Source organism: Fukomys damarensis, unplaced genomic scaffold (genome assembly GCF_012274545.1).
Source record: "Fukomys damarensis isolate Sample0158 unplaced genomic scaffold, DMR_v1.0_HiC HiC_scaffold_16, whole genome shotgun sequence".
In the NCBI taxonomy this organism is placed as follows: domain Eukaryota; kingdom Metazoa; phylum Chordata; class Mammalia; order Rodentia; family Bathyergidae; genus Fukomys; species Fukomys damarensis.
The window spans coordinates 93,122,987-93,150,233 of record NW_022900928.1 but is presented as its reverse complement, the minus strand read 5'-3'; the positions used below and the strand labels follow the sequence as shown (position 1 = coordinate 93,150,233).

Here is a 27,247-nt window from a genome sequence, read left to right as displayed (position 1 = left end):
TTAGTTAGTTTAGCACTCATCTACATTTGTTATCTCCTCTGCAAAATACCACTGGCCACTGAATTAACTTCATATTTAATGCAAAATTATAATATTTTAAAATCACTATATTACAATATAGGGTACTTTAAAAATGCTATTCTTTTTTGCTAGTATTCTTTAATATATTTTTCATCCTCCACAATTCACAGGTCATGATATCATTCTAGGTTCAGGGGAAAAAGCACTGAGTTGTACCAGTCTTTTTGATTGCAAAATCCAATTTACATTTTTAACTCCAACTCCTACCAATCAACATTATGTAAATTGCAACATACCACAGCATAAAATCTCTATTCTAATAAAAACTTAAAGAAAAAGACTTTAATTTTAAAATTTCATTTTCAAGAACAAGATTATTCCATTTTAACATAATAAAAACAAAATATTTCCAAAGTACTTCCAAAACCATGTGTAGTATATATTTTGAATATCGATATAATTTTCCTACATTAACATTGTAAAATTCAAGAAATAGGTAGCTGCCCAAATTCTATATACTTTACAAGTTCTGCAAGTTCATGCTTCTAGATTTGTTTTTTAATAAACAACCAATTAGATTTATGCAAGGCTCTTTTTTTAAGTGACATTTTATACTAATGAAAATTCTGACTATAAAAGATAAATGGTAAGCTGGTATTTACCCTTGTGGTTATGGCAGTCTATTAAAATAATCTACCCTATTGCAATTTAAGTTTTATTTCTGTGTTCCTTAGTTAAGTATGTAACAAAATATAAACTGGATTCCATACAAATATCCACAAATATATATAAATACTCACTGGAGGTTCCAAGTAAAAATATTTTCATAGCAAATTACATTCATCCCTCTATATTTAACCTGCAGTAGCAGTAGAAAAGTACTTACTTTTCCCTCCTGTATATTACCATAAAGTTTCACACTATAAAATAAGACCTTACTTTGCATCCTGAATCACTGAAGATCTCCAGCCCTACATGCAACTTCTGTTAAATCTTTTCCTTTAATAACACATCTCTGCAGGGCCAGGGATTTAGCTCAGCAGTTTGGTGGCCTGCCTTGCAAGCGCAAAGACCTGAGTTCAATCCCGGCTACCAAACAAAACAAAACAAAAACAAAAACAAATAATACATCTCTGCATACAATTTCAGAGTTTGATGTTTTTTTTTGGTATTTCAAAGATTTTGTCACTTTTCACATTCTCTTACTGTTCTTCAAGAAGCTTATTCAAAAGTTAATGACAAAACCCAAGATACTTTTCTATATCTGTAATTATGTTAAATGAAATTCTCACCACTATGTTACTAAAAAATACTTTCTTCAACAGGTTGGCTACTTACCATAACAAAAGCCTTGTATGACCTATAATCAATTCAGATTGTTTGAATTCCTTATTTAATAATCACTCTCTATGATATACTATTTTATCGCAATTTTCATCTTCATTGCTCTGTATAAGAAACAAATCTGATTTCATCACCCTCAGCCAAGTTCTCCAGAATCCCTAAACCACCTCCCACTACCGGAGGAGTATTATGTACCTCACTAGCCTGCGCACTGTTTCTTCCCTTTCTACCAACATCCAGGGCCAAGCCACACTCCTTGGGTTGGAAATCAGTATCATCTAACCCAACCTCCAATGCAGTTCAACTCTGGTTTCTCTCAAAAAGAGGACATAAACACTACGCTTGAAGAATAGGAAAACTCTAAAAAGGGAGACCAACCACAGACGAATATCCCTGCTATAAGGACAAAGATATGCAGAGTAAAATCTAGAGAGCCCAAATTCCAAATTCCAATTTAGATGACACCCCCCTCTTTTGTACCTGGGATCAAACTCTAGTCCTTGTGAGGCAGACAGTGGCACCATTGAGCCAAATCCTCAGCCCTACAAGACCCTTTTGATCTGAAACTAATATTATGCCATCCAGAACATAGGTAAAAGTTATAGTCAGAATAAACCAGATACCACTGTAGCTTTCTAATCACTTTCAGATTCTGCTAAAGCTTCCTTTAAATAGCACTCCCATCCCAAGATGATTATTTTCATTATAGCAAGAAAAGATCGTGCTCGCAAGAGCTGACTACAGCATTATCAAAATAGCCATACACAGAAGCAAATTTTTGGGGAAAGGTAAAGGGAATTTGAAGGTAATAGCTTTGGAGGAACTGTTCACCAGTGCTTTTGAATAGCAGAAAACTTGTGAGAGACAAAAAATGGCAAAACCTTTAATTTCGAAGTAACTCAGCCTATTTTGTCATCCCTTAGGAACTTTACCATTTTATGAAGTGTATATGGGTATTCAAGAGAACAATTCAGTTCTGCAGGAATTCACATTTTAAAACATAAAACATTCTACTTTTTTACAAAACTAACTATACATAGAAATTTACAATAAAAATATGATAACATTAAAATTTTGGCATATGCAAAATACAAGATAGCTGCCTAGAATAAACCTTACATAAAGATTAAATACACCTCAAATTACATGTGTAGGCTAGTAATGATTACAGAACACAAGAATTACTTGTATCATTATACTAGGGATTTTGACAGTGTCGCTATTAAAGTAAAGAGAATTACTTTTCAACCTTCAGTGAAAATTTAGCCTGCTATCACTATGTGGGATTCTGACATTATGGGAAAGAAGAACAGCTCTTCTGAAAATTAGTTCTTATTTTAAAAGCTCACGTTAAGGCACTGAACAAAGATAAAAGAAATTAAAGTAATTTTCAAAGAAAAAACTGACAATATATTCCAAGCTACTTCAAGAACACTTGATTTCAGTTTCACATTATAATTAGCTTTCACAATTGGAAAGTTTCAATTGCTCACGCAGAATGACTAAGTGAAGGGGGAAAAAAACTTAAAATATTATAATGCAGCCTACAATTTATTGGGCAAGTAGAAATTTAACACATAAAATGAAGCCCAATGGAAAAAAAATGAGCTGGAATATTTAACAGGCGATCAATAGGATTTAGAACCCATATATGTAAAAGGCCAGAATTTTTTTCTTCTTTGTACAAAGCTGAGGATGGAAGGCAGCATATGCACAGGAGTCAAGTCTATCACTGAGATGCACTCTCCACCCAAAGCCACTACTTTTTATGTTGTCCACCAAAGCTGTGAATGCTTCCTCCTGCTACCACTGCTAATCTAGAATTCAAATCTTACACTTTCTGCCAAAAAGTTCAGAAACTCAGAATAATCACTGATTTGTGAAAGGTTATAATTCTACTATGTTATCTATTAAGTGGGCTTTTATGGGCTTGTCTGAGACCTGAACCAACACTGTAACTTCATTTCCTTTAGAAAATATCTTCTAACATTCACACACACACACACACACACACGCACACACACAAGCATTGGGTAAAAGTGTCTACACAAATTTAAGCTCAGAATAATCACTGATTTGTGAAAGGTTATAATTCTACTATGTTATCTATTAAGTGGGCTTTTATGGGCTTGTCTGAGACCTGAACCAACACTAACTTCATTTCCTTTAGAAAATATCTTCTAACATTCACACACACACACACACACACACACACACACACACACACACGCACACACACAAGCATTGGGTAAAAGTGTCTACACAAATTTAAACAATGCTAACCAGAGCTAAACAGCACAGCTAATATATTTCTTTTACTAAGGTTAATCTAACACACTCCAAGCTCAACAACTCACCATTAACTGTTTTTGCATAATTATTGTTGTTGTTAAAACAAGGAATATCTTAAACTCAATTAAGCACAGAAACAAAACAAAAAATGACTTAAAATTCACAGTAATTGTTTCTAGCCACTTAGAAATGCTTGTAATACACAGTTCTTGCTCTTATATGGGAGAATAAAGCATTTATCACATAATTATTATGCAACTCTATAATGAAGACTTTGTGATAATCGGTTTGCAGATGGATTTCTATATTTTCTGTTAGGTACTTGACACGGCCATCACAGGCTGTATTCTCCTGGTTCTTCTTGGCTTTTAAAATGACCTCATGCTCTTATCTTTAATTTCCCTCCCCCCAAAGCCACAGTGGTCTGCAGGAGTTAAACCCAAGTTTCTGCAGGAATGAATCCATAAAAGGCAACCGGGCCTGTGATAGGTTAAAAGCAGCCCACTCCTCATAAATAAGCAATAGACCAGAGCAAAAACAATAAAAGGATCTTCGTTTCTTTGTTCTCTTCTTCCCTCTCTCCTCTCTCCCTGACCTGCCTTCTGGAATAAAGTCTCCTGTCAGACCTCTCAGTGTGTGGCCTAGTTGTTGAGCGTCACTGTGCCTCTACATTCTACCATCTTGTTTTGTTACAAAATGAGGAAACATTAGGATAAGTAATGGAAAAGCTTCTATACATATTTGAAAAAACTATTCATCAGATTCTGTGATGAGGTGGATAAAAAATAGCAGCTAATGGGTTAGACAAAATAAAATTTGTCTAAGAATTGACTTTGAGAACTTCATATAGTTAAGATATATATAATGTGATAAAGTGTTTAAATTTCGAAAAACTGATTATAGTAGAATACACATTTCTTCAAACCCTCTAAAACACTCCCCCTTGCTTCAAACATACTAATGCCATATTCTGAGGCAGTGCTAGAAGTGCACTTTTTGGAGTGTCTTAATCTTCCCAAGTCTTTATCGCCTGTACACTCTTGAGTGTTTTATAGAAGATTCTTCAACTTGTGGCAGTCTGATGTTTACTCATGAGTAGTGCAAGGATCACAGATGAAAACAAAATGTATCATCCTCATATGTAATGCTAAATTTTATGCCTTTACACCAAAAGAAAAAATTTAGTTCTCACATTTTAATGTTATTAAATAATGCATCAGTAATACGTACAATTACAGAAATGTTAATATTGTGTTATATACTATCTCACCTCTTTGGTGAACTGAGACTTGAATAAAGTGTCTAGAGCATTTCTGTGTAACAAACTGAAGTCAAAGGTCCAGGAATTAAAACATACACATGATTTCCACAAAAAGAAAGGACCGGTACTCACTTCCGCAGCACATGTACTATAACTGGAACAGTACACAGAAGGTGAGCATGTGCAAGGATGAAGTGCAAATCCCTAAGTGTTCCATATTTATAAAATCCCATTTGATGCAGTGGCTTCCCAAAAGAATTAAAAGCATCTTACCATAGTGATATATGCACACCCATGTTTACAGTGACACAGTTTTTCATAGATAAATCTAGGAAACACCCCAAATGCCCCTTAACAGAATGAATGGATAAAGAAGATATGTGTGTGTGTGTGTGTGTGTGTGTGTGTGTGTGTGTGTGTGTGTGTTTGTGTGTGTGTGTGTGTGTGTGTTTAACAGAACAGAGTACTGCCATAAAGGACAAACCTGAGACATTTCTAGGTAAATGGATACACCTTGAGACCATAGTCAAGGGAAATAAAAAGACACATGTGTACACCACATTGTTTCTCTGGTGTGAGAAACCAAAAGTGTAAATAAAAACGAAAATGTGTAATAGATATTGGGAAATTAGAAGAATGGGGGAGAGGAAAAGGAAAGAAAAAGAAAAAATGAGAAAATGAAAAAATGGAAACAAGCTTTTGTAAAAAAAAAAAAAGGAGAAGAGGGGTTGGAAGGTAGGGAAATGGGAAAAACAAAAAAATCGAGATATATTATATACAGGTACAAATTCCCTATGATGAATGTGGTCATTATGTATAATTAAAATGTACAGTAAACTTAATTTAAAAAATAGTCCTAGTGCTTTCACTTATTACTTATCCTTTTTCCCTTCATTTTTCCTATTTTTTACACAATTATAACAACTATTTAGTTGTCAATATTAAAATTAACCATGGAAGACAGTATTTTGATTAAATCCTATAAAACAAAAGAAAGAGAGCTATACACAAATTTTGTATGGCAGTAACTCTGACAGAGATATTGGCTGTGGAATTCTATGGTATTATGAACTTCATACTACTAGTATTAATATTAAAATTAACCATGGAAGACAGTATTTTGATTAAATCCTATAAAACAAAAGACAAAGAGAGCTATACACAAATTTTGTATGGCAGTTAACTCTGACAGAGATATTGGCTGTGGAATTCTATGGTATTATGAACTTCATACTACTAGTATTGAAAAAATAAGTAAACATATTATAGATAATGAAAACTAGGTTTCTCTTTTTAATTGAGAAATTACATATAAGGAAATTGGGGAGGTGAAAATAAACTCTATAGTATTGGATGTAATCCAAGTTATTGGTATAAAATTTTGTTTTTTCATTAGAGATACATATGTGTGTATGTATATATATACATACATACAAATATATAGATCCGTTTCCTGATTCTAGCCACTAAGAGGACACTGAAGCATTTGACAACACAGCAGCAACATACTGTTCTCCAACACAAGGGCCCAGTGCTCCACATCTGTAGCAGCCTTCCCCCAAAATGCATTAGTCTCAGTTATGAGAAAACATAACTTATGAGGGGCATTCTCTAAAATAACAGAATATTATATTTCAAAAGTATTTCAAACACAAAGGACTTGTGAAGATTAAGGAGACATAAATAAGAAAGTGTAGTGTCAGATCCTAGATTAATCCTGCAACAGAAAATAGGTATAGTGGAAAACAAGTGAAAACTGAATTAAGCTTATATTTCAGTAGTGTTTCACTAATATTAGCTTTTACTTAGTGATTATACAATAAGTTAATATTAGTAAAAGTGAGGTGTTAAGTAGAAAGGGAGCTATACTAACATTTATGCAACTATTGTTAAAGCGAATGTTCTGGTCAAAATAAAAAATTTGAAAACATGGTTGCAATTTTAAAAGAAGATACTTAATAGAAAAATTCACTGTGAATAAAACAATAAAATGTACCCCCTCTACAATATCAACTACATAAAACTGTAAGCAATTGTGCGGTAAGGTGACAAATCACTCTATTACACTGGGGATCCCCAATAAACCACACCCCTAACAGCTAAGACCGTGCACATCTAGCTCCAAGCTTAGGCTCATGGTTGCTATAACCAATGTAATAACAGCAATCACAAGGAGGAGGCTGATAAGTGATTCCACAAAGGGGCTTGCGCTCCTGGTGTGCACCTTTTTATATCCTTTACTAAAGAGGTCCACCCACACACCATGCTGGAGAGGCCATGTAGAAGGGATTCCTAGCTATGTCTGTTACACACATTCCAGATAAGGTACCTTATGAAGGAGGGAAGAAGCCATCTTGGACATTCCAAACTCAACAGGTTGCATCTAGCAAAGAAAAATCACCTCCTAACCCAGGCCAGGTTACAGAATTGTGAAGAAAAAACAAGCTATTATCGTTGATGTCACTAAAGTGTAATATATACGGGTGGGGATTTGGCTCAGTGGTTCTGCCTCGCAAGGGCAAGGGCCTGAGTTTGATCCCTAGTACCAAATAAATAAATAAATAAGATAAATTGTAATATGTAAAACAATGTGTTACCTACAGAAGGTTTAAATGTGTGTAAGATATGCTGCTACATAAGACAAGACAGCCTCAGAAACTGGGCGGAACCCTCTTACCGTAACTAAACCCTTCTGTAAATGCTACATAAATTATAATAAATAAGTAAATAATATGCTCTAAAAACATAGTTAAGCTCACAAGAGAAAAATGCTGAAATTTTCTGTGATGGTGGACAGAGATTATCTAAAGAAAATCAAAAGGCAGAACAGCCAACTCACACACAGATGCTGAGGCAAGATTATGTATGGCTAGCCAGAAGTGACATTTACTGTAAACTTATTGATGCCACTGCAAGGACAGAGCTCACAAGTCAACATAAGAGTCTGCCTCCTTCTCTATATGACACAGAACACTTAGCACAGGACAAAAACACGGATAAGAATTTAAGCCCTCCAAGACTGCCACTATACAGATCATTATAATACCACTTGGGAAATGATACTGTCTTTTTTCGACTCTCTTTCCTCTTCTAAACTTTATAGTTAGACAATCCTTTCTCTTAGACATATAGGATCTAGGAATATCAAAACAAACAGGAACCCTATCAAAAAGAGGAATAAAAACAATGCCATGTCCTAAACCACTGCAACTATATTCTAGGTATTTACAATGTGTTTCATCCCCTTGGTAAGTCACCTCATGGGTGCCAAATAGTATTCAATGCAAATGTTCAGACACCCATCTTAACTTGAATTCCAATTAAGTAACGAATAATTATTGGTGTAAATATGCCACAGATAATATCTGCTAAATGTTTATTTGACGAAATTGGTAATACTAACCAATAAAATAAGTGTCTCTGCTCCTAGGAGAAAAAAAATACAGATTTCTCAGTCCTATTGCTCTCAGTTGACCTGAGAATTCACTGTTCAAGTATCTATGTGTCTGCTATTATCAAAGCTTTGGAAGTATGCTGTGATTTTTACATCCTTTAGTACATAATCAGACTCCCCAAGTATTCTATTATAGTGCCTGACCAATGATAGGAACATAATGAAAAAAGTGGTTGCATTAGGAAAAGTTTAATATAGATTAAGCAGCTTGAGCAAGAGAATTAAAAATAATTATATTATATTTTGGGACAAAAGACAGCATCAGAGAAATCTATCAATAAGTACCAAGTCTGCAGTCATTAGCTGGGATCAGGAGCACAGCTCTCATATTTGAGAGGCACCAGAGTAGAGAGAAAGCAAAGAGTGAGGTGAACTCCCAGATCTGGAGAAATTAGCCTCCTGGCAGTATGGCAAAAAGTTGGGAGGGGCTTCAAAGATAAGAAATAACTGAGCCTCTTCATCTGAGATCAAAGACAGAAAAAATATCCTGAAAACTTTTACCAGGATTACAGCACTTAGGTCTTGACTGTAAGCACTATTACAGGGATTTCACACTTTGGATACTGGGCTAGAGTTCTTGAAAGTCATCCTGTGACCACTTTTATCCAATATCTCTAAAATATCTATCCCATCTGACTCCCTGTTAATACAAGTTCAATTTACCTAGGAAATCCATTCAGAGGAAATGAACTGTTATTGGCCCAAACCAGTCATGATAACATGACTCCACATGAATGGTCTCTAAAAATTGTTCTGGCCGATATCATATGAAACAAATGCCAACTACATAGATTTATGCTTTTTTAAAAAGTCTTTCTCTTGGCTAGAAACATGAACCAGGCCAGCATGGTTGTTTTTAAATCCCTCCATTCCTTTTTACTGCCTGGGAGTTGCAGTGACCATTTTGCCTTTATGAGATTACAAATATAAATTTTACAATGAACACAAAAAGAGAGCACAAAAACAGGCCTTGTCCCTATTCAGGAGTTAAACCATCTCTTAACTGTCACTATCAAACATCATTTTAGAAAAATAAACTAATTGTTTAACCTACTATGGGATGGGTTTTTCTATAACTTACCCCCAAATTGGGCCGGGGATTTGGCTCAGTGGTTCCACCACCTGCTTCGCAAGCACAAGGGCCCAAGTTCAATCCCCAGTACCAAAAAACAAAACAAAACAAAACAACTTACCCCCAAATATATTGCCCAATAACATAATATGCCCAACTAAACACAGTAGCAATATCACTAACCAGGGTAAAAATGAGCTAAAAGTGGTACAGAAGGGAAGAGAGGTAAAGATGGGGAAAAGATTTTCAAAGAAGAGACATAAAACTACACTGGCCATAGTACACATACACATAAAAAAAATCATAATTGTGTAGCAGGTACCCACCAGGTTCCACATCCAGAATGCACAGGTATAAGTCTTTACTCTGTCATTTAAGACTTGGGACCTTGAGCAAGACAAGTCAATTTCTTGGCACCTCAGTATTCTCATTTTTAAAACAGAAATAATAATATATTCCTCTTAAGACTGAGAAAAGGTAAGTTAATACATAGAAAACTCAACATAGCTCTTTGAATACAGTAGGCATTTAGTAAATACTAGTGATTATGCTCTTTTCTTTGTGTAGGGTGTTTATTGGGTATGAACCCATCTCACTCATGCTAAACATTAGCATGTCCTCTGTCCCCAAACTACACTCCCTAACCCAAGAACAGATTCCTGTGAATCCAAGGAAATAACTATATTACCATAAAATTAGATTATTCATTGATTGTTTAAAAAGGGCTGGGAATGTTGATCAGTGCAAAGGCCCTGGGTTGAATCCCCTGTACCAAAGGGGGCAAAAGTGTTAATTACCAAATTACTGTTACCCACAGTTAGCCCCCCCAAAAATAGCTTTCTTGTGTCTGTAAAACATTTAAAAAATCAGCAAAGCTATTTTCAAGTGCTAAAGATCAAACTCGGGGCCTCATGCATCTGGTAATCTATAGAATTCAGTCATCTTTATTAAAGTGTTCCTGTCTCAACTGAATAATGCTTCTGTGTCTGTGATGCAGCTCTAACTCAGACGCTATAAAAATGATTCCATTTCACAAGAGGTAGATTGACTAAACATAAGCCATTCACACTTTAAAAAAAGAGTAAAAGGGCAAAAGCATGTCAAGTTTTATCTCAAGCACTGTTCTCACCTGGCAAGTGGAAACAATTCATCTAACAGAAATAAGAAGGTGAAATTTATAATAGGTTTCAAATATATAATGGTACCATATGCATACTCTTTTCATAGTTTCTAATGTCACAGTATAATTCACACTTCAGCGCCTCTAGTTACTCTTAATGTTATTAGTTTGAAGAAGTGTGCACACAGGTTCCCCTCACTGTTTTTTTTTTTTTTTTTTTTTTAATCAACACGGTATATTTTAACAGATCCACTGAAACACGTAACACTAACTCAGGTGAGTTGATAACAGACAAGAGAGAATTTTCAGGAACCAGTTGTTCCTATGATAATAGTAATTTGGAAAGAGACAGCAGAAGTTAAAGAAGTAAACTATTTTATAGCTTTAAGCAAAAACTAGTTTGTACCAGGCTTCCCATGGCCAAAATACTCTGGTTTTGAAAATGTCTTTAGAGCCTTGAGCATGAAGCACCTGGAAATTCTCATTATCATCTTTCTCCTCAGTCCTTCTCTGTACCGGATTTTTCTGTCAGTGTTCCTAGTTTTCCTAGTCCATCTATGTTGACTTCCTCTAATCTCCATTCTTCTATTACCTTACCAACCCCAAAAGCATTTCATCTTATTTTCACATTTCAGTGATAAAAGTTTCAAATTATAGGAAATGCGAAAAAAAATACAAGAGTTAACTGCAACATTCACTAGATAGGGAAAGGAAACTCATTTCCATAATTAGAAGGAATTCAGCACATGGAGAAATTAAAAGGCATAAAACTATAAAATCGTAGCCTAAATGAAACATTGTTGCCCATTGCATCCATTTCACTGCCTTAGGAAACAGGTGAGGAAATCCAAGTCCAAATGGGAAGGCTCTGGAGGTTCATTCCACCTTCTCCCCTGCTTCAATTTCTGGACCTTTCCCAGGCACTGGCTCAGCAGGTCAGAGTTAACAAAGGAAGAGGCTGAGATTCACTGCTGAGGAACATAGGCAACTGGCTCTAACAACCGGGAAGTTCCAGGTGTCCCTTAGTCACTTGGACACTCCTGCAAACCTGTGAAGCACTGCAGGGTTAAGATTCCTCCTGGAGCCACTTCTGGGACACCATGCCAGGCAGCCATGCTCACCTAGAACAAGAACCTGAAGAATCACACGCCTTTATTATTCTTTTTTATTTCTGTAGTACTGGAGACAGAACCCAGGACTTTCACACTGCACTGAACTACATCCCCAGTTTTCTTTTTATCTTCTATTTTGAAACAGGGTTTGTCCAAATAGCCCAGGCTGAGCTCTAATTTTCAATTGTCCTGTCTCAATTGAGTGTGGGCACCACCACACTAGGCTTATCATGAACCTTATGCTATATATTTCCCTGTACAATGTTCACCAGCAGACACTATCAATAGTATCAAGAGTTGTATCAAGTAGCATGATGAACATGTTTCCAGCCTTCTTTGTACCTCAGGATGAAAGTTTTATGAAGTATGATGCTGTATTTTTTGATGTATTTGGATTTCAAAAGAATTTAAAATGACTTGTATACTCATCTTATAAATGAAAAACAATCTGCAGAATTTAACTGGTGCTGAAGTATCTTTTTTAAAAATGTTAAACACATTCTTTCATGCAAATAAAAAATGGATACACGTCAGAATTTATTCAGTTTATCAATTAGAGGATATGAGTAGAGATTTCTTCGGTGTGTGTGTTCATCTGTGTGTGTGTGTTTGCAGGCAAACAGTTCTACCAAACCCTATTTGCTAACAGACATAAATGGCACTCAAGCTTATAGTACATACACTAACACTGTACAAACTACTACTATGTTGTTTGGACTTAGTTGGTTAATGAAATAAATTTTTTAAATTTGTTTTTTCATTTTGGGTTTTGTTTTCCCTTTGGTCCTAGAGTCACTATGAAAAAAATTACTGAAACACATTAAAGTACCACAAGTTAAATGTTTCATAATCTCTTCTATAATGCAATGAAGTGTGTCTGGGAACATTTCTTCTTCAGGGTAGAAATCAATCATATCCTTACTGAACAAAATTTATTTGCAATATTATGCATAATAATCATTTGCATGACTATTAACTTCTACACCAGAGTTACAAAACAGTGTAATCAAAAGAAAGCAAAAAGTAGCTAAGTGTTGTGGCACACATCTGTAACCCCAGCACTCAGAGGATGAGGCAGGAAGAACACAAGTTTGAGGCCAGCCTGGGAAACTTAGTCAGACCCCGTCTCAATATAAAAAAGGAAAAGGTGTACACCGTGTGTGTGTGTGTGTGTGTGTGTGTGTGTGTGTGTGTGTATCACTTCAGGGTCCAATGGACAAATCACTTCAGGGTCCAATGGACAAACCCCTTATTCCACTGAAGAATACCTCAATCTCTTTAGCTCAAGTTCAAGCTCTGAACAGTTTTCCCAATTTAGATTATGACTAGACTAACTGAAGAAAAGCAAAAGTCATGAGATAGGAGTTGGGAAGCAGAGATAGACTGCAGGGCATCCATTGCCAGGGAGGGCATACTAAAGGGACACTGTAATATTCTGCTCTTGGACAGACAACTTGGTTCAGCCTTTCTGAAAAACAACCTAGTAACATGGTCTAGAAACCCAAGACACTCATGTTTACTTCCTAACTCCCAAAAAATACACATTACTATACAATAAGATAGGGACCACAACAGATAAAAATGTTTTAAAATCAACACTGCATGATAGTTAAGTATTTTTAATTTTTTAACTTTAAAAGATTTTTCTGGAAACCTTCAATAAGCTCCCAACTCCTTTCAGTGAGATTCAGAGTTTTCTTACATTTCTTAACACAAGGTACTCTAATTCCTGATTGGCTATCCATCTGCTCTTATCCATACAATATATGTGAAGGCTTGGATGACACATTTCAATAATAAGAATTTAAGATAATATCACATGCATAATGACCTCTAAATACTGGTTCAATTAATAAAATGTTATGCAGCTGAAACAATCTATAGAAATAAAACAATGAACACAAATACAGTACCAATAAGTATTTTTCACAAAGTGGCAATTTTTCTAATCCATTTTGAAGTGGTTTTATCTATTCTGACTTACAGTAAAACTTCAGACTCTTGATTTCACAGCACAATAAAGTGGAATCAGAGCTGAGTTGATTTCAAATCTCCGAAGTCTTCAATTTGCACTCCCCAAAATTAACACTACACATTTATTCAATAAAATGACATCTTCCAGAGCAAAGACTGTGATAATGTGACTAGTTTGACTTTGAACTTACAAAAAGTACTCTTTCACAGAAGTCTTCTTTGTAAAGCACCATTCGTAAGTTGAAATGCCTACCGATGCAAGACAGAGTATCTCTCTTTTAGTATTTTCCCAAATACTCTTAAGAGTATATGCAACTCACAGTGCAACGTGACTAGATAAAAAATCTTGATCTTGACTTACCTAAACTCAATACCACTGCAAATAAAAATTATGTGAAAAGCTATGCTATAGGCCCACCAACTACACTGAAGGTATACCAAGATTACTTGCAGATATAGATACCCGCAGATACACAAATTTAAATTCATTCCTTGATTCTGGGGAAAATGGCTGCAGCCATGTTGTCACCTAGTGCAGAGTTTACCAACGGAACCAGCATTTCGATGAATGCTTCTATTCACAAACAGAATTGTTTGCGAATAGCAGCATTCGTGAACTGAGGTATGTTTTACTGTATCCGGAGAAACACACCGAGTGCCAACAAAGGAGGCATTCCCTAAATTAGGAAAAGACCTCACTAGTTATCTGCCCTGTGTACTTGTTCTAAATGCATCAACACTGTGCTTTGCCACAGAAAACAATAAAACTCAAGAAAAACCACCAGGTACTGCTAGCCGAAAAGTTCTGGATAAAGATAGATGTAATGAGTTTATTTTGATAGTTTTTTTTGTTTTGGTTTGTTTTGGTTTTTTTTGCGTGTGTGTGTGGGGGGGTTGTTTTTGTACCAGGGATCAAACTCTGGATCTTGTGTATGCAAGAAGACACAGTACCACTGAGATAAATCCCCGGCTGTTCTCATATTTTAAAAGACGACGCTGGTGTGTCTCTTAGGCCTGTGCTTCTCAAATTTTAAGAAGCTTAAAACTGACCTGGGAATCTTGTTGAAAATGCAGATTTTTATTCAGGCAGTCAGAGGTGGGGCTTGATAAGTCTTCTTAAAAGTACCTAGGACTTAAGAGTTGAGTAACAAGGTTTTAGTGCACATGCAAACAAATTTATAAGTGTAAAAAAAGGCAAGCAAAGTTCCACTTCCCGGGTTTTGTTACTTTTGTGTTTTTAAACAATGAGTAGGGCGGGGGATTTTGTTCAGTGGTTCCAATGCCTGCCTCCCAAGCGCAAGGACCAAGTTCAATCCCCGGTACCAAAAACAAATAAATAAATAAATAAGATAAAATAAATAAATAAACAATGACTGTTTCCCCGATGTTTAATCAAGACCCTCCTGTTTCAGATACTCAACAGTTTATAGATTCTGCAACTTAAAATAATGAAAAAGGTTCCCAGTAAGCATTCTGAGAAGTATACCTCATTTTCCAAGAGGAAATTACTGATGCCTAGACTGGGATAGTGAATTTGGAAAAGTCTAAAACCCAAGGAAAATTTTCTTCCAAAGCCTAGAACAGTTCCTGGTACATAGCAAGGAGGCAAATAATCACTCAACAAAACTTAAGTCTGAGAAATGAAAAAGATCTGATTAAAGTTTAATATTTTGAGGATACACAAACAGAAAACAACCAAAAGTCTTCTAAGCTAAGTTGGAAAATAAGATCTAAAGGTAAATGTCATCTTATTTTTAATACATATTTTTAATAAACATTTGTCTACCAACCATGGTGTATATTTTCTCAAAAAGAATGAACTACCTCAACACATTGAAGCAAAACAACCAGCTGACCACCTCCAAGGAACACTAAGAAAGACACACGCTAGGCCCAGGAAGATCTTCCAAGGTCTCCTACTAACTTGCAGGCTTCTCTACTCACAGCATTTGTACTCAACCAAGGAAGAAACCCCAAGACCAATTTTCCTAAGTTGAAAAATGAAATTCTTCCAGCAGCAATTTGGCCAGAAGCCACAATCCTACACATGACCTAAGAGTAAATCAAAAGCTTAATTTGCTGGAAGTCATGAAAACAAAACAATTTCCAGTATGATAAACGAACACCTTAAAAAGCAAGGCTATGACAAAGACACAGGAAATTCTCACAGTAAAATCCCTTTGTTTGAGCATCTGTTTGCCACCTACAAAGAATAATTCTTTCTGTTGCTAACCAAGAAAAAGACAGATAATAAAATTCATTTGATGGGAAGATAACGTACAGACACACCTCAATTTCCAAGAAAATCTCAAAAGTATTTTGATGTTAATGTATCAAACACTATACATTTTTTTTTCATTTTTATTTTCCTTTTTTGGCATGATCAAGACCTATTATTTTAATATTATGAATATTAAAACTGCCCCATGAGTTCACTTAATATGTTCAACTATCTCATCCAAATGAAAACCATTCTTTCCAATACTACTACAAAGGATCAATTACAAGATTTTTAAAGAACATTTAATACTATATTTAAACTCAAGGTTTAATTTCTAAAGGCATGTAGCTAACAGAATGTTAACATGGAAAGGTAAGGGAGGGTTGCCAGAGACACTAAATTCCAGGAAAGTACAGGAAATTGATTCTCTAGATGATGTGGAAAAGGCTTATAAAGTTAATGAGATACTACTTCAGGCAAAAGAAACAATGTGGCCATTAACAATGAAGATGAACCAAAAATGCTCTCATCAAATATAATGAAACTAATTAAAAGTACAACAAAAACTTAGGCAAATACAAAAATGAAATAAAACTCAGGGAAAAAAGTTAAACTACACCTCACAAAATAAAGTAGTTATGACAGCAAGCCCTAGCAAATTATAAGAAAATTTAAGGGGGACAAAAGGAAAGAATCCCAACAATTAAAAATTATACACCAACAGTCAAAACAACAAATTTCCCAGGGATGTTCAAAAGACTTAAAGGCCACCTCAAATGGATTTCTAATTGGATAGGAGATCAAAATAGGATTAATCCTTCAAACTTTAAAATTTTTTGCTTTGTCTTAGATTATTTTAGTCCTTGAAAACAAAAATATCGCAACATTAGGCAGAAGCTTTACACAGAGATGAAAAGTAAGATGAAAGTTTCTTTAAAAATCAGCACCAAAACTACAAGTTTCCTAAATTTCAAAGTAGGCATACATCTTCAACTTAAATGCCAATGAAAACGCCATATTGATATTAGATGAAATGTATAATAAAAAAACCTGGGTGTTATTCACAGTTCTATCTTCAGTAGTGTGCCCCAGGGCTAACCTTGGAGAAGAAATATCCATTTATCTAAAATTTCATTATGAAATCATGAGACTATCAGTTGCCCCTTTTGACATATAAATTTCTTTAAAAAAATTTACAAATCATATCACAAACTAAGTATAGATCAAGTGTATCTAATGAGCAATTTGCATCTAACTTGAGATGTGGCAGAAATGTAAACTATACACTTGACGTTGAGGATTTCGTACCAAAAAACACTGTAAACTATAACATTAATAATTATTTAGTGGCAGTAAGTCAAAAATAACATTTTGTGGCAGTAAGTCAAAAATAACATTTTGGGTGTTTTTTCCCTTTCATTTTTTTTTTCCTCGTTGAGTTTATTGGTACATTTTAAGTACAGCTACATTCATTTAAGTACAGCTACATTTATCATTGGAAACATGTACATTTACATGAGAGGTCTTGGTTATCATTTTTTCTCCACACCCCTGCCCTCCCTTCACCCCCTCCTCTTCCCTATTTACAAAAACTTTATTTTTATTTTTTTATTTTCTCATATTTTTTTCTTTTCCCTTATTTCCTTCTTTGATCCAGCCAGTTAAATAAAATAAAAAATTAACTGTTAACTCAATAAGCCTGCTGGGAAACACTAAACTGTATAGAAATTACCTTTCTCTTATGTTATACTGAACACCCGGCTGTAGACTATGCCCTTTTGTGGCATTATGGATCTTACATATCTCTCAAAGGCTTCTGTGTTAAGAGATTGGCTACCGACCTGTGGCAATACTAAGAGGAGGCAGAACCCTTGGTGTAACCAGTTAGGTTGTTGGGGATGTGCCCTGCAAGGGAATATTGAGACCCACTCCCTCCATTTCCCAGCTTCCATAAGGTGAGCAGCCTCTCTACCATATGATTTGCACTAAAATGCACTGCCCTACCACAGGCCCAGGTTACAGTGTCAAGCAACCACGGACTGAAATCTCTGAAACAGTAAGCTAAAATAAATCCTTCCTCCTTTTGTTTCAGTATCTTATCAGAGACAAAAAGCCAACTGACAACACAGGAAGATACCCTTTTTCATTTTCCTATAGCATTTACCAAAGCATGGGCCATATGATGACAAAGATTCTATTTGCTCAAAATTTGTTCACTCTTAAGCCTTTTCCCAGGCCCATGTGCACACTTTGTTATGCAATCCGATTTCAGCAAAATACCACTAAACTTATTTAGCCAGGACCCTCCACGCTAAATATGTGATCACCCTTGATACCTGACCACCTTCTTCATCTTCCACTATGCCCGTGCCCCTAAGCTGATGTCTGTTCATCCTGTCCTGTTTTCAGCAAGAATCACCTCAAGAGTAGGGTTAGGCAAAATCTTCTTTACTCCTGAAGCTTCTTCTCAGTAATTTTCCATACACTGATCCTGCTCCTCTGCTACAAATTCCCACCTGCCCAAGCTGTAGTCAGAGTTGAGTTCAGTCTGGCACCCTGATTGCAAGACCTGGTTACAGTGATCCCTCTAACTTTTATCATCCTGAAGAGTCTTCTTTACCATGCTCTACTGAATAGTTTCACTATTCATGCTCTCACTGAATAGTTTCTTTCCCAGTGGATATACAAGAAGCGTGGAATGAACAGAGAAAGCTTTGCAGGTAAGTGGAAAATACCTAAAGACCAAAAATGACTCTTTTAATCATATAACAGCTATAGTCTATGGAAGTGATATTAAAAACTCCTTCATTTGTTAATTGTGGAAATAAAGGTGCTCCTCAATCTACAATGGGAAACACCTAAATTGAAAATACCGTGTTCAAACCCACCCCCCAAAAGCAAAAAAAAAAAAAAATGTTAAAAATGCATTTAATACACCTGACCTACTAATCATCACAGCTCAGCAAGGGATCTCCCTGCACTATAGAGCCATTAGTTGTTTAATCTCCTGATCGTGTGCCTGACTGGAAGCTGCTACTGACTGTTGGAACGCAGCATTGAGAGACTTATCATTCAGATTGTTAGCCCAGGAAAGATCAAAATTCAGATTCTGAAGTATAGCTGAATTGTCCTCTAAAATTACATATGTTAAAATAATTCCCAGTAATACTTCAGAATGTGGCTATATTTGACAGTAAAGTCTTTAAACAAGTAAAGTCAAATGAGGTCGTATAGGTAGGTCCTAAGGCAGTATGACTGGTGTTCTCTTAAGGAGATTGAGAAGCAGATGGACCAACGGGCAACCATGTAAGGATGCAGGGAAAAGGCAGAAAACAAATCAAAACACCTTGATCTTGGACTTCTGTCATCCAGAACTGAGAAAAAACAGTTTTGTTGATGAAGCCAACAGTCTGTGGTACTGTTAATAGCTGCCCTAGTAACCTCATACTTTGTTCTAAATGCTTAAAAACGTTCCAACAAGATGCAATTTTTGTCTTTATACTTAAACTACATTAAACTACAGTTCAATTCCTCGGTCACACTGGCATCATCTTAGATGTTCAATAGCCATCTATACCTAGTGGACACAGTATTGGACAGCACAAATCCAGACAACGAAAAGCCAGAAGTTTCTAACAAATATCCTCAATTAGTTGAGAAATGTGAATAAGAGACATATTTCTACTTATTGAATCATTAATCTTTAAAATGAAAATTTACTGGACTCAAATTTTCTCTTATACCATACTATGATTTTCAGCAAACAGTTTAGACTATGTGTCTTATACATGAACTACATTACCAACAGTTCTTGAGAGTTGCAAAATGTGAGAACACATACAGCTAACAGGTAACGGAACATGTTTACCACTTGAAGGAGTCAGAACTTTAGGAACAGATTAAGGGTTCCCAAATTAACCACTGGTAAACGGGTCAAGTCAATTTGCATCCTTGGTTTCAGTATGCCTTTTGTTCATTTTGTCATGATGCTGGCCTTAAACTTTCAATTCTCCTGCCTCAGTATCATGAGTGTGCCATCCAGCTTTAATCAGTAGTTTTCAATGGAAATTAAATGTCTAGAAATATAAGAAACAGTATTAATGCCATGTGACAATGCAAGATTCATTACCACTTAACAAGGAGGCACCAAAAAAGTGTATTGCACCCACAATTAGAAATATCATGCATCTATAATAAAGGTCAACATGCAAAAAAAAAAATACAGAATTTAATAAAAGTTGCTACCTGAATCTAAGTACTCTTTCACCAATCTGAACGATGCAAATTTATAGAAGTAAAAAAAATCTCCCTTGAATTTAGTAAGAAAAATATAAGGATTTCAGAACTCAATAATCAATATGCCAAAGTTTCTCTCTTACAAATCTTTAATTAAGGCACATTTCAATAAGCCTATTGTGGGGGCAGAGTTGCAACAGGGTCTCACTAAGTAGTCCAGGCTGGCCTTAAACTCACAGGCACCCTCCTGCCTCAGCCTCCTGACTGCTGGGATTATTGGCATGAGCCACAACACCCCGCTGAAAGCCTCTGCTTCTTACACTTCCATTTCATACTGAATATCATAAAATTTTCCAAGTGTTTAACATTTAGATATATTCATATTTTACAAGGTGCTAAGAAATTAAGAGACATGCCATGATAACAGAATTGCAGAGGATATCTAAACTCAAAACCACATCTGTCTTCTAGATCTGAAGGGTTTCTACTCCCTGTTGAAGCATTAGAACTATGCCCAGCACAGAGTTCCCAGCTATTACGTTATTACAACATAATAATTGTGAGATGTAATTGTGTTGACTTGATAAAATGTGCACAAATACTTAAAATGGTAACTAATTTTAAAATAAACCTCAATAAGACCAATTCAGAAGAACTCTCAAGAGCATCATGGTCATGGCAATGTTTTAAAATTTTTAATGTATATGATCTTTTTACAAAATAATGACTGATCAATAAAAGGCCTACCAGCCAAAAATTTATGAAGATCAAATTATATGGAGAAAAGTGGAATTTTTAACTCAGAGTGAGGGACACTTCATATCATACTGCTATTTTATTCCATCAAATTCATTTAAGAGTGATGCACAGGCTTTACTTAAAATAAACAAAGTCAAGAGGGCTTACAAATGTGAAAAGCAGGGCCAGGATTTAGCTCAGTGATACCACCCTCTGCCTCACAAGTGGAAGGTCCCAAGTTCAATCCACTGTACCCCCCCCAAAAAACAGAGAAAGATTCACTAATGCGAAAAAGCAGCTATGCTGGAGTTTAAAGGGCTAAATGAAATGCATAGGTGGTCTTCACTGGAAACTGGGAAAAGTCACTTTTGGAACAGAGAAATTTAAATATGGATAAGCAACGATACTATGAAATTTTATAATTAGTTATGAAATTAAAAAAGCAACTTATACAGTGGACCCTCAAGCTATGAATAGCCTGACATACGAACAACTTGTTAATTAGGTTAATGGAAGATTCATCTGCTTGTTATCTATAGCCAGGTAAATATCCAGATCTCAGCTGTGTAACCAACTTCAGTTACAATCAGCCCTTGGGAACCAATTGAGTTCGTAAATCAAGGGCCCACTGTAGTCCTATTTTCGTTTAAAAACAGTGTATTTACAAAACAGTAGAGGGATATGAATATAAAATTTATAATTATGAAGTTTTTATATTATGAAATGTTCATATCAGGAAATTCTATTTCACTTCATCTTACCCATTCTAACCTTCAATGATGTGTACCCTATGGTTTGAGTTTCCTACAAGGGTTCACTGTGATCAAAGGTTTGGCCTCCTGGGAGGTGGTGTAGATGCATTACAGGTAGCACTTACCAGGAGGTCTAGGTCATTGCACTGGGCCTGCAGAGGCAGGGGTGGTGGGACCTTCTCTGCCTCTTGATCCAGCCATGATTACTTGATCCCACCTGCAGCCCCGCATGTGTTGCCATCCTCTGCCTTCAGGGACCAAACTAATGGAGCAGCCCAACCTAGGACTTTGAAACTCCAAAATTATACTCAATGAACTATCTTTTGGCAAAAGAAACTGCTGTATCAGGTTTTTGTTGCAGTAACAAGCCCTATAACTTAGGAGTTTGTGAGACTTAGGAGTTTGTGAAAAAATGTCCCTGAAGATGTGATTCTACCTTTGACAGCTAAGTACTTAACTTTTCACTCTATAAAAGGTTTCAAAAGTTTCTCTGACTATGCAGATCCACGATAAATATAATCATAGGCATTGAACAAGGTAAAAAGTGGATATAAGAATTAACTGAAGGTTGGGGATTTAGCTCAGTGGTGCTTCATAAGTGCAAGATCCCAAGTTCAACCCCCAGTACCCCCAAAAAATTAACAGAAGACACCTGCATTTACAAAATTTAAAATAGCAACAGTATGGACTCTAAGTATATACTTTTTAGAAAATCTTTAAATAAATTTAAAAGGCAACGAGAAAACAGCTAAAATGTGTTCAATCCTTACTATAAACCAGTTAGATTCTTTACAAATTTTCCCTAAATCTTCACAGCAACTGTCTTGAGAAAGTATTATTTTCCTTGTTTTATTGATGGGAAAATAATCAAGATTTTAAAAACTGTACCCAGAATATAGAAAGAATGCCTGTAATTGTTTTAAAGTGGTAATATAACCTCAATAGGAAAACAGGGGCCAGGTAGTTAGGTCAGTGGTTCCTGCGCCTGCCTCACAAGCCCAAGGACCCAAGTTCGATCCCCACCCCCACCCCCCCACCCCCGGTACCTAAAAAAAAAAGAAAAAGAAAAATGGATAAGATACACTTTCCTAAGATATGCAGAAAGCAACCTGTTCCAAAGGATAAGGCAAATTAAAAATCACTCAGACACTTCTACATACCCATAAGAACTAAAATTTAATAACAATTAGGGACCCATATAAGGAATTCCAGGTAATACATTTAGCATGAACCAAAGGAAGACTATCAAAGTTGGGTCAAGTGTTCATATAAGTAAATACCAAGTAGTTTCACTCTGCCTGGTAACAGAGATATATGAAAAAAAGTAAGTGTGGAGAGGTAATCAGAAGTTAGATACTTGAAAGCCTACAAGGCTAATAATATAATGACTCGGAATTTGGAAACACACTGTTAGGCAATTTCATCATTTTGTGGACAGCTCAGAGCACACTCAAACTGTGACACCACCTGTTGCTCCTAGGCAGCAAACTTGGAAGCATGTCACTGCACTGAATGCTTTAGGCAACTGTAATACACTGTACACACAGCAGTATTTGTGTGACTAAACAATCTAAACACAAACAAGATACCACTGTAAAAGGCCATGGGAACTTTTCAGTTCCTTTAAAATCTTACAGGACCACCTTCTTACATGAGATCTGTCATTATGCAAAGCACTGCCTACTTGTTTATTAGGTTAAGAAAAGCAGAACTATGACATGGATGACACAATTTAATTGATCTTTACATAGAAAGGCTGTTTTTTATAGACTATTCCAAAGGGAGAGGACAAATGTATTTTCAAAAATTTTTCTTCCCTGCAATAAATTTCCCTATCTTCCACATTTTAATTTTACCCTACTGCTCAATCATTTTTCCAAAATCTCCATCGAGACTCTTCAGCCTAATCACTGTCCCTACGCACTGCCAGCACATGAATACCATCACGTGAGAGGCAGCTCTGAGCTCTTTCGAGGATGGCCTGTTATCTGCAGTGCTCTTCTGATTCCCCCGTGTTGCTCTCAAATTAAACCCAGTGCTCCTTTGAAGATCCAGCTGATACTTCCTCAACCCATGATTTCTTTGCCTGTTCTAGTTTCCCTCAAGACACTGCGGGGTTCCTCTATGGGCTCTGTAATACATAATGCATCGAACTAGAATCCATCTTGTTTTGTTGCTATCCAATGAGACCCTGTACTCCGGAATGAAAACATCATACATTTCATTTTCTGTACAACCCACAGCACCCAGTGCCAAGGATGTGTACCAGTTACGTTAAAGCTCCTCTTGATCCTAGAAATCCAAATATACCCTTTTACCCAGCAACTCTATCTTTAGAACTTTATCCTATTGATACCCTCATATGAAGAAGCAAAAACACTATCAAATATGTTGCTGAATGTAAGAATAAAAACTTAGAAAAAAAGTAAATGTCTATTAAGAAAGACTACAGTCTATGTTGCCCATTAAAATAAAAAACTTGAGATACCTATGGTCCACAAGTACTTAGCGAAGAAGTTGCAGAAAAGTTACAATTTGGATCTTGTTTTTAAATTTTAATTATTTATACCTACATACATACACATAATTTAGAACAATACTAAGGGTATTTATTTTTGGTTTTACTGGTGGTTTTGTCTTATTGTTACTGTTTAGTTTTGTTTTGATTTTTCTTTTTGCTAGGAATTGAACCCAGGCCCTCACATATGCTAGGCACATACTATACCACTGAGGTACAGCCTCAACCACCACAAATTTTTAAGGGTCACCTCTAATAAGTATAATGGGCTTTTTATTTTCTATTTTATCTTTTTATCTATTTTCTATTTTATATTCTATTTTGTTTGGGGGAGCGGAAGGCACACAGAACATGTTAAGTATTTTAACGATTGCCCCAAATGGTGATTTACAAAACAATATGAACTAATTGTTGAAAATATGTAATGATTTTTTTTTTTTTTTTGGTACCAGAGATTGAACTCAGGACCTTACACTTGCAAAGCAGGTGCAGAACAACTGAGTTAAATCCCTGGCCCAAGTAATGATTATTTTTTAAAGAGTGTAGGATACATTCAGTCTAGCTTATTCAATTGCTTAAAAGCTGGTAAACAATGGGGCTGGGAGGATTTAGTTCAGTTGGTTCGACTGCCTGCTTCCCAAATTAGTTCAATCCCCAGTACAAAAACAAAACAAAACTGGTAAACACTTCTTTTAGTTACAAAAGAACAAAGAAACTAAAAAGTATGTGTCCTCTTTTTCTCAGGTTATGATCAAACACCCCCTCAAAAACAAATCAGTATTTGGTCTCAAAATACATCTCCTAGCAACTTCTTAAAACTGTGAGGAACCAGCTTTATTACTGGATTGCCCACTACTCTAAATCCAAGCAGGTAGCAAAATAAATCATGCCAACAAATTCAATTCACAGAAATTATAAATACAAAAAACATTTCTCTTCCAGATAAGTTTTAAATGTCTGCTTGATGAGAATTCCTCTACTGAAAAAGTTAAACACAAATTATTTACTGAATTACTATAAAAGGCCAGGAATTGCATTACTTCCTCATAGCAGCTGTTCCATTTTTTAATATTTTAGACATAATCTACAGTCAATATAAACATGTCTGTGGCCCTTGTTTCATGATCAAAACTAGAAACAAATTTCTAGTTTCACCAATAGTGACAATAGGAAGAAGCTCAGACAATGGCCACAGGGAGCACCCAACTCTTGTCTCTGTGGATCTGCACGTGACCCAGGATATCTGCTCCCCAAGGCCTTGCTGGGAAGGGAAGGGCTGGGGCCATAAAATGAATTAAGATCCCCTTGATGAATGTAATCATTGTGTACTGCAAACAGGTACTAAGAAAAACAATCTAAAAAATGAAACGTGATGTAAGGAGTCAAGGCCCTTTCCTGTAAGCTTCTCATAAAAGCAGAAGAGCTGTCTTTCCTTGTAAATTATTCCAAACCTTTTTCCATCTCAGCACTGACCCTGAGATTGAAGTGCCTTTTTGATTTCTTTTTCTGCCTCTCTGCTAAATAGTTCATACCTATCGAAGGCTTTACGTGTATTAACTCATTTATACTTACAATAACCTTGTGACACATTTCTATTTTACAGATGAAGAAACTGAAACAAAGTCCAATAACTTGGGGCAAACCTAGGATTCAAATCTGGAGATTAATTTCTCAATACAATCTTTATTTTGCAACACTCACCACCATTATACTTTTAACCCAGAAAACATAAGCAATCTTCAGACAATAAAGCTCTCAGGTGTTAGCAATAAATTTGAAACTCAACAGTCCACCTGAAATATTTAGCTTTGGGAATGCTGTTGATTCTGCTACTAACTGGCAACTATGAGATTTAACCCACAAAAAATGTTTTTTGTTGAGACTTTTATAAACCTTTTAAGACTGTTTACAATATAAATTAAGCCCTCCATCTCCTAACCAAGCAAAAAAAAGTGTTCAGATTCCCATTCTGTCACTGCTTTTCTTCATGTATGAAATATCATATATAAGTAATGTTCTATGTAATGACACTTTCATCAGCAACAGGGCCACGATGTCCTGCATATTAAACAGCCTAGTAATATCAAGCTACCTTAACTGATATAAGGTCACTCTGTGATGTTTACACGAGGAAATCACCAAACATGTCAGAATGCTTTCCATCCGTAAGACACACATAAGTGTACATGTAAAGAATTCAGCATAGTGAATGCCTAGAGTTGGGAGTCAGTGTCACCTACATCACTACTAGCAGGATGTGAAATCACCAAGCTCAAATCACGTTCAATACCCTAAATGAGACCCATGAATTCATGTTTACAAAAAACCAAACACTAAAAATGATGCTTTCTGTGAAACAGATTAATTATACACTCTAAATCATGGAAATACAAAAACTAATTGGTAAACATCTAACCTCACAGAATTATCATCCAAAACAAGTACTACACATAAGAATGCTACTAATAAAACTCATTTTCTCTGTCCATGTGACATAAAATAATTTGAAAGTTTAAAAACAGTGTTATACCTTTAAGTGATTGAATACATCCACTTACTGATCTTTTACTGTGGAAATTGAGGCACTATCAGTAAATAACGGCATCACAGACAGGTGTAACAACTTCCCTTTAAGGCTTCTAATTTCTGCTCTGTGGTGGATGTGTTCACGCTGTTGTTAAGGTGGCTACCAAACTCGAGACGTGTTTAATTAGCTCCAGGAGGAAGACACACACTACCCAGCCCTCCTCCTCCTACCAGGGCCTCTGTCATACAGTCAAGATTCCTATTGATGACCATGTGCAGACAAGGAAACTGAGGCAGGAGAGGCTAAACAACGTGCCTAGGGGCCCAGGAATAAGAAACCCGGCAAAAGGCAGACTGCAACCATCTGAGCCTGGGGACAACCCTTGTGGCTTCCCAGGGTGTCTGGCCGGTGGAGACGGGGAACAGCGTGGGACAAATACAGTACCAGTGGGCAACAGGGGCTCCAGCGGGGTAAACTCACGCTCCATGGCGGGTTAGGGGGTCTCTGCATTAAGAAATGAAATACAGCAAAGTTAGAATTCTGAAATCTAATTAAGCGCCGGCTCCATCCGGGCACTGGCGCGGCGTGGCCCCCTCCCGCCGCTC

At 36.1% G+C, this 27,247-nt stretch overlaps 1 protein-coding gene across 10 annotated transcripts in view; it reads right to left on the bottom strand.

The window, feature by feature from the left end:
• Positions 1–27,228, bottom strand: part of Tpk1 (thiamin pyrophosphokinase 1) — a 360,539-nt gene extending 333,311 nt beyond the window's left edge. For 6 of the 10 annotated variants that reach the window (XM_010638565.3, XM_010638576.3, XM_019209683.2 and 3 more), the window contains exon 1: positions 27,087–27,228. In XM_010638565.3, coding sequence (XP_010636867.1) covers positions 27,087–27,129 — 43 coding nt within the window. In that variant the 5' untranslated portion in view covers positions 27,130–27,228. The remainder of the gene's footprint in view (positions 1–27,086) is intronic. The other 4 variants (XM_019209680.2, XM_010638567.3, XM_010638570.3 and 1 more) reach the window with 4 other exon arrangements.
• Positions 27,229–27,247: the final 19 nt, after the last annotated feature.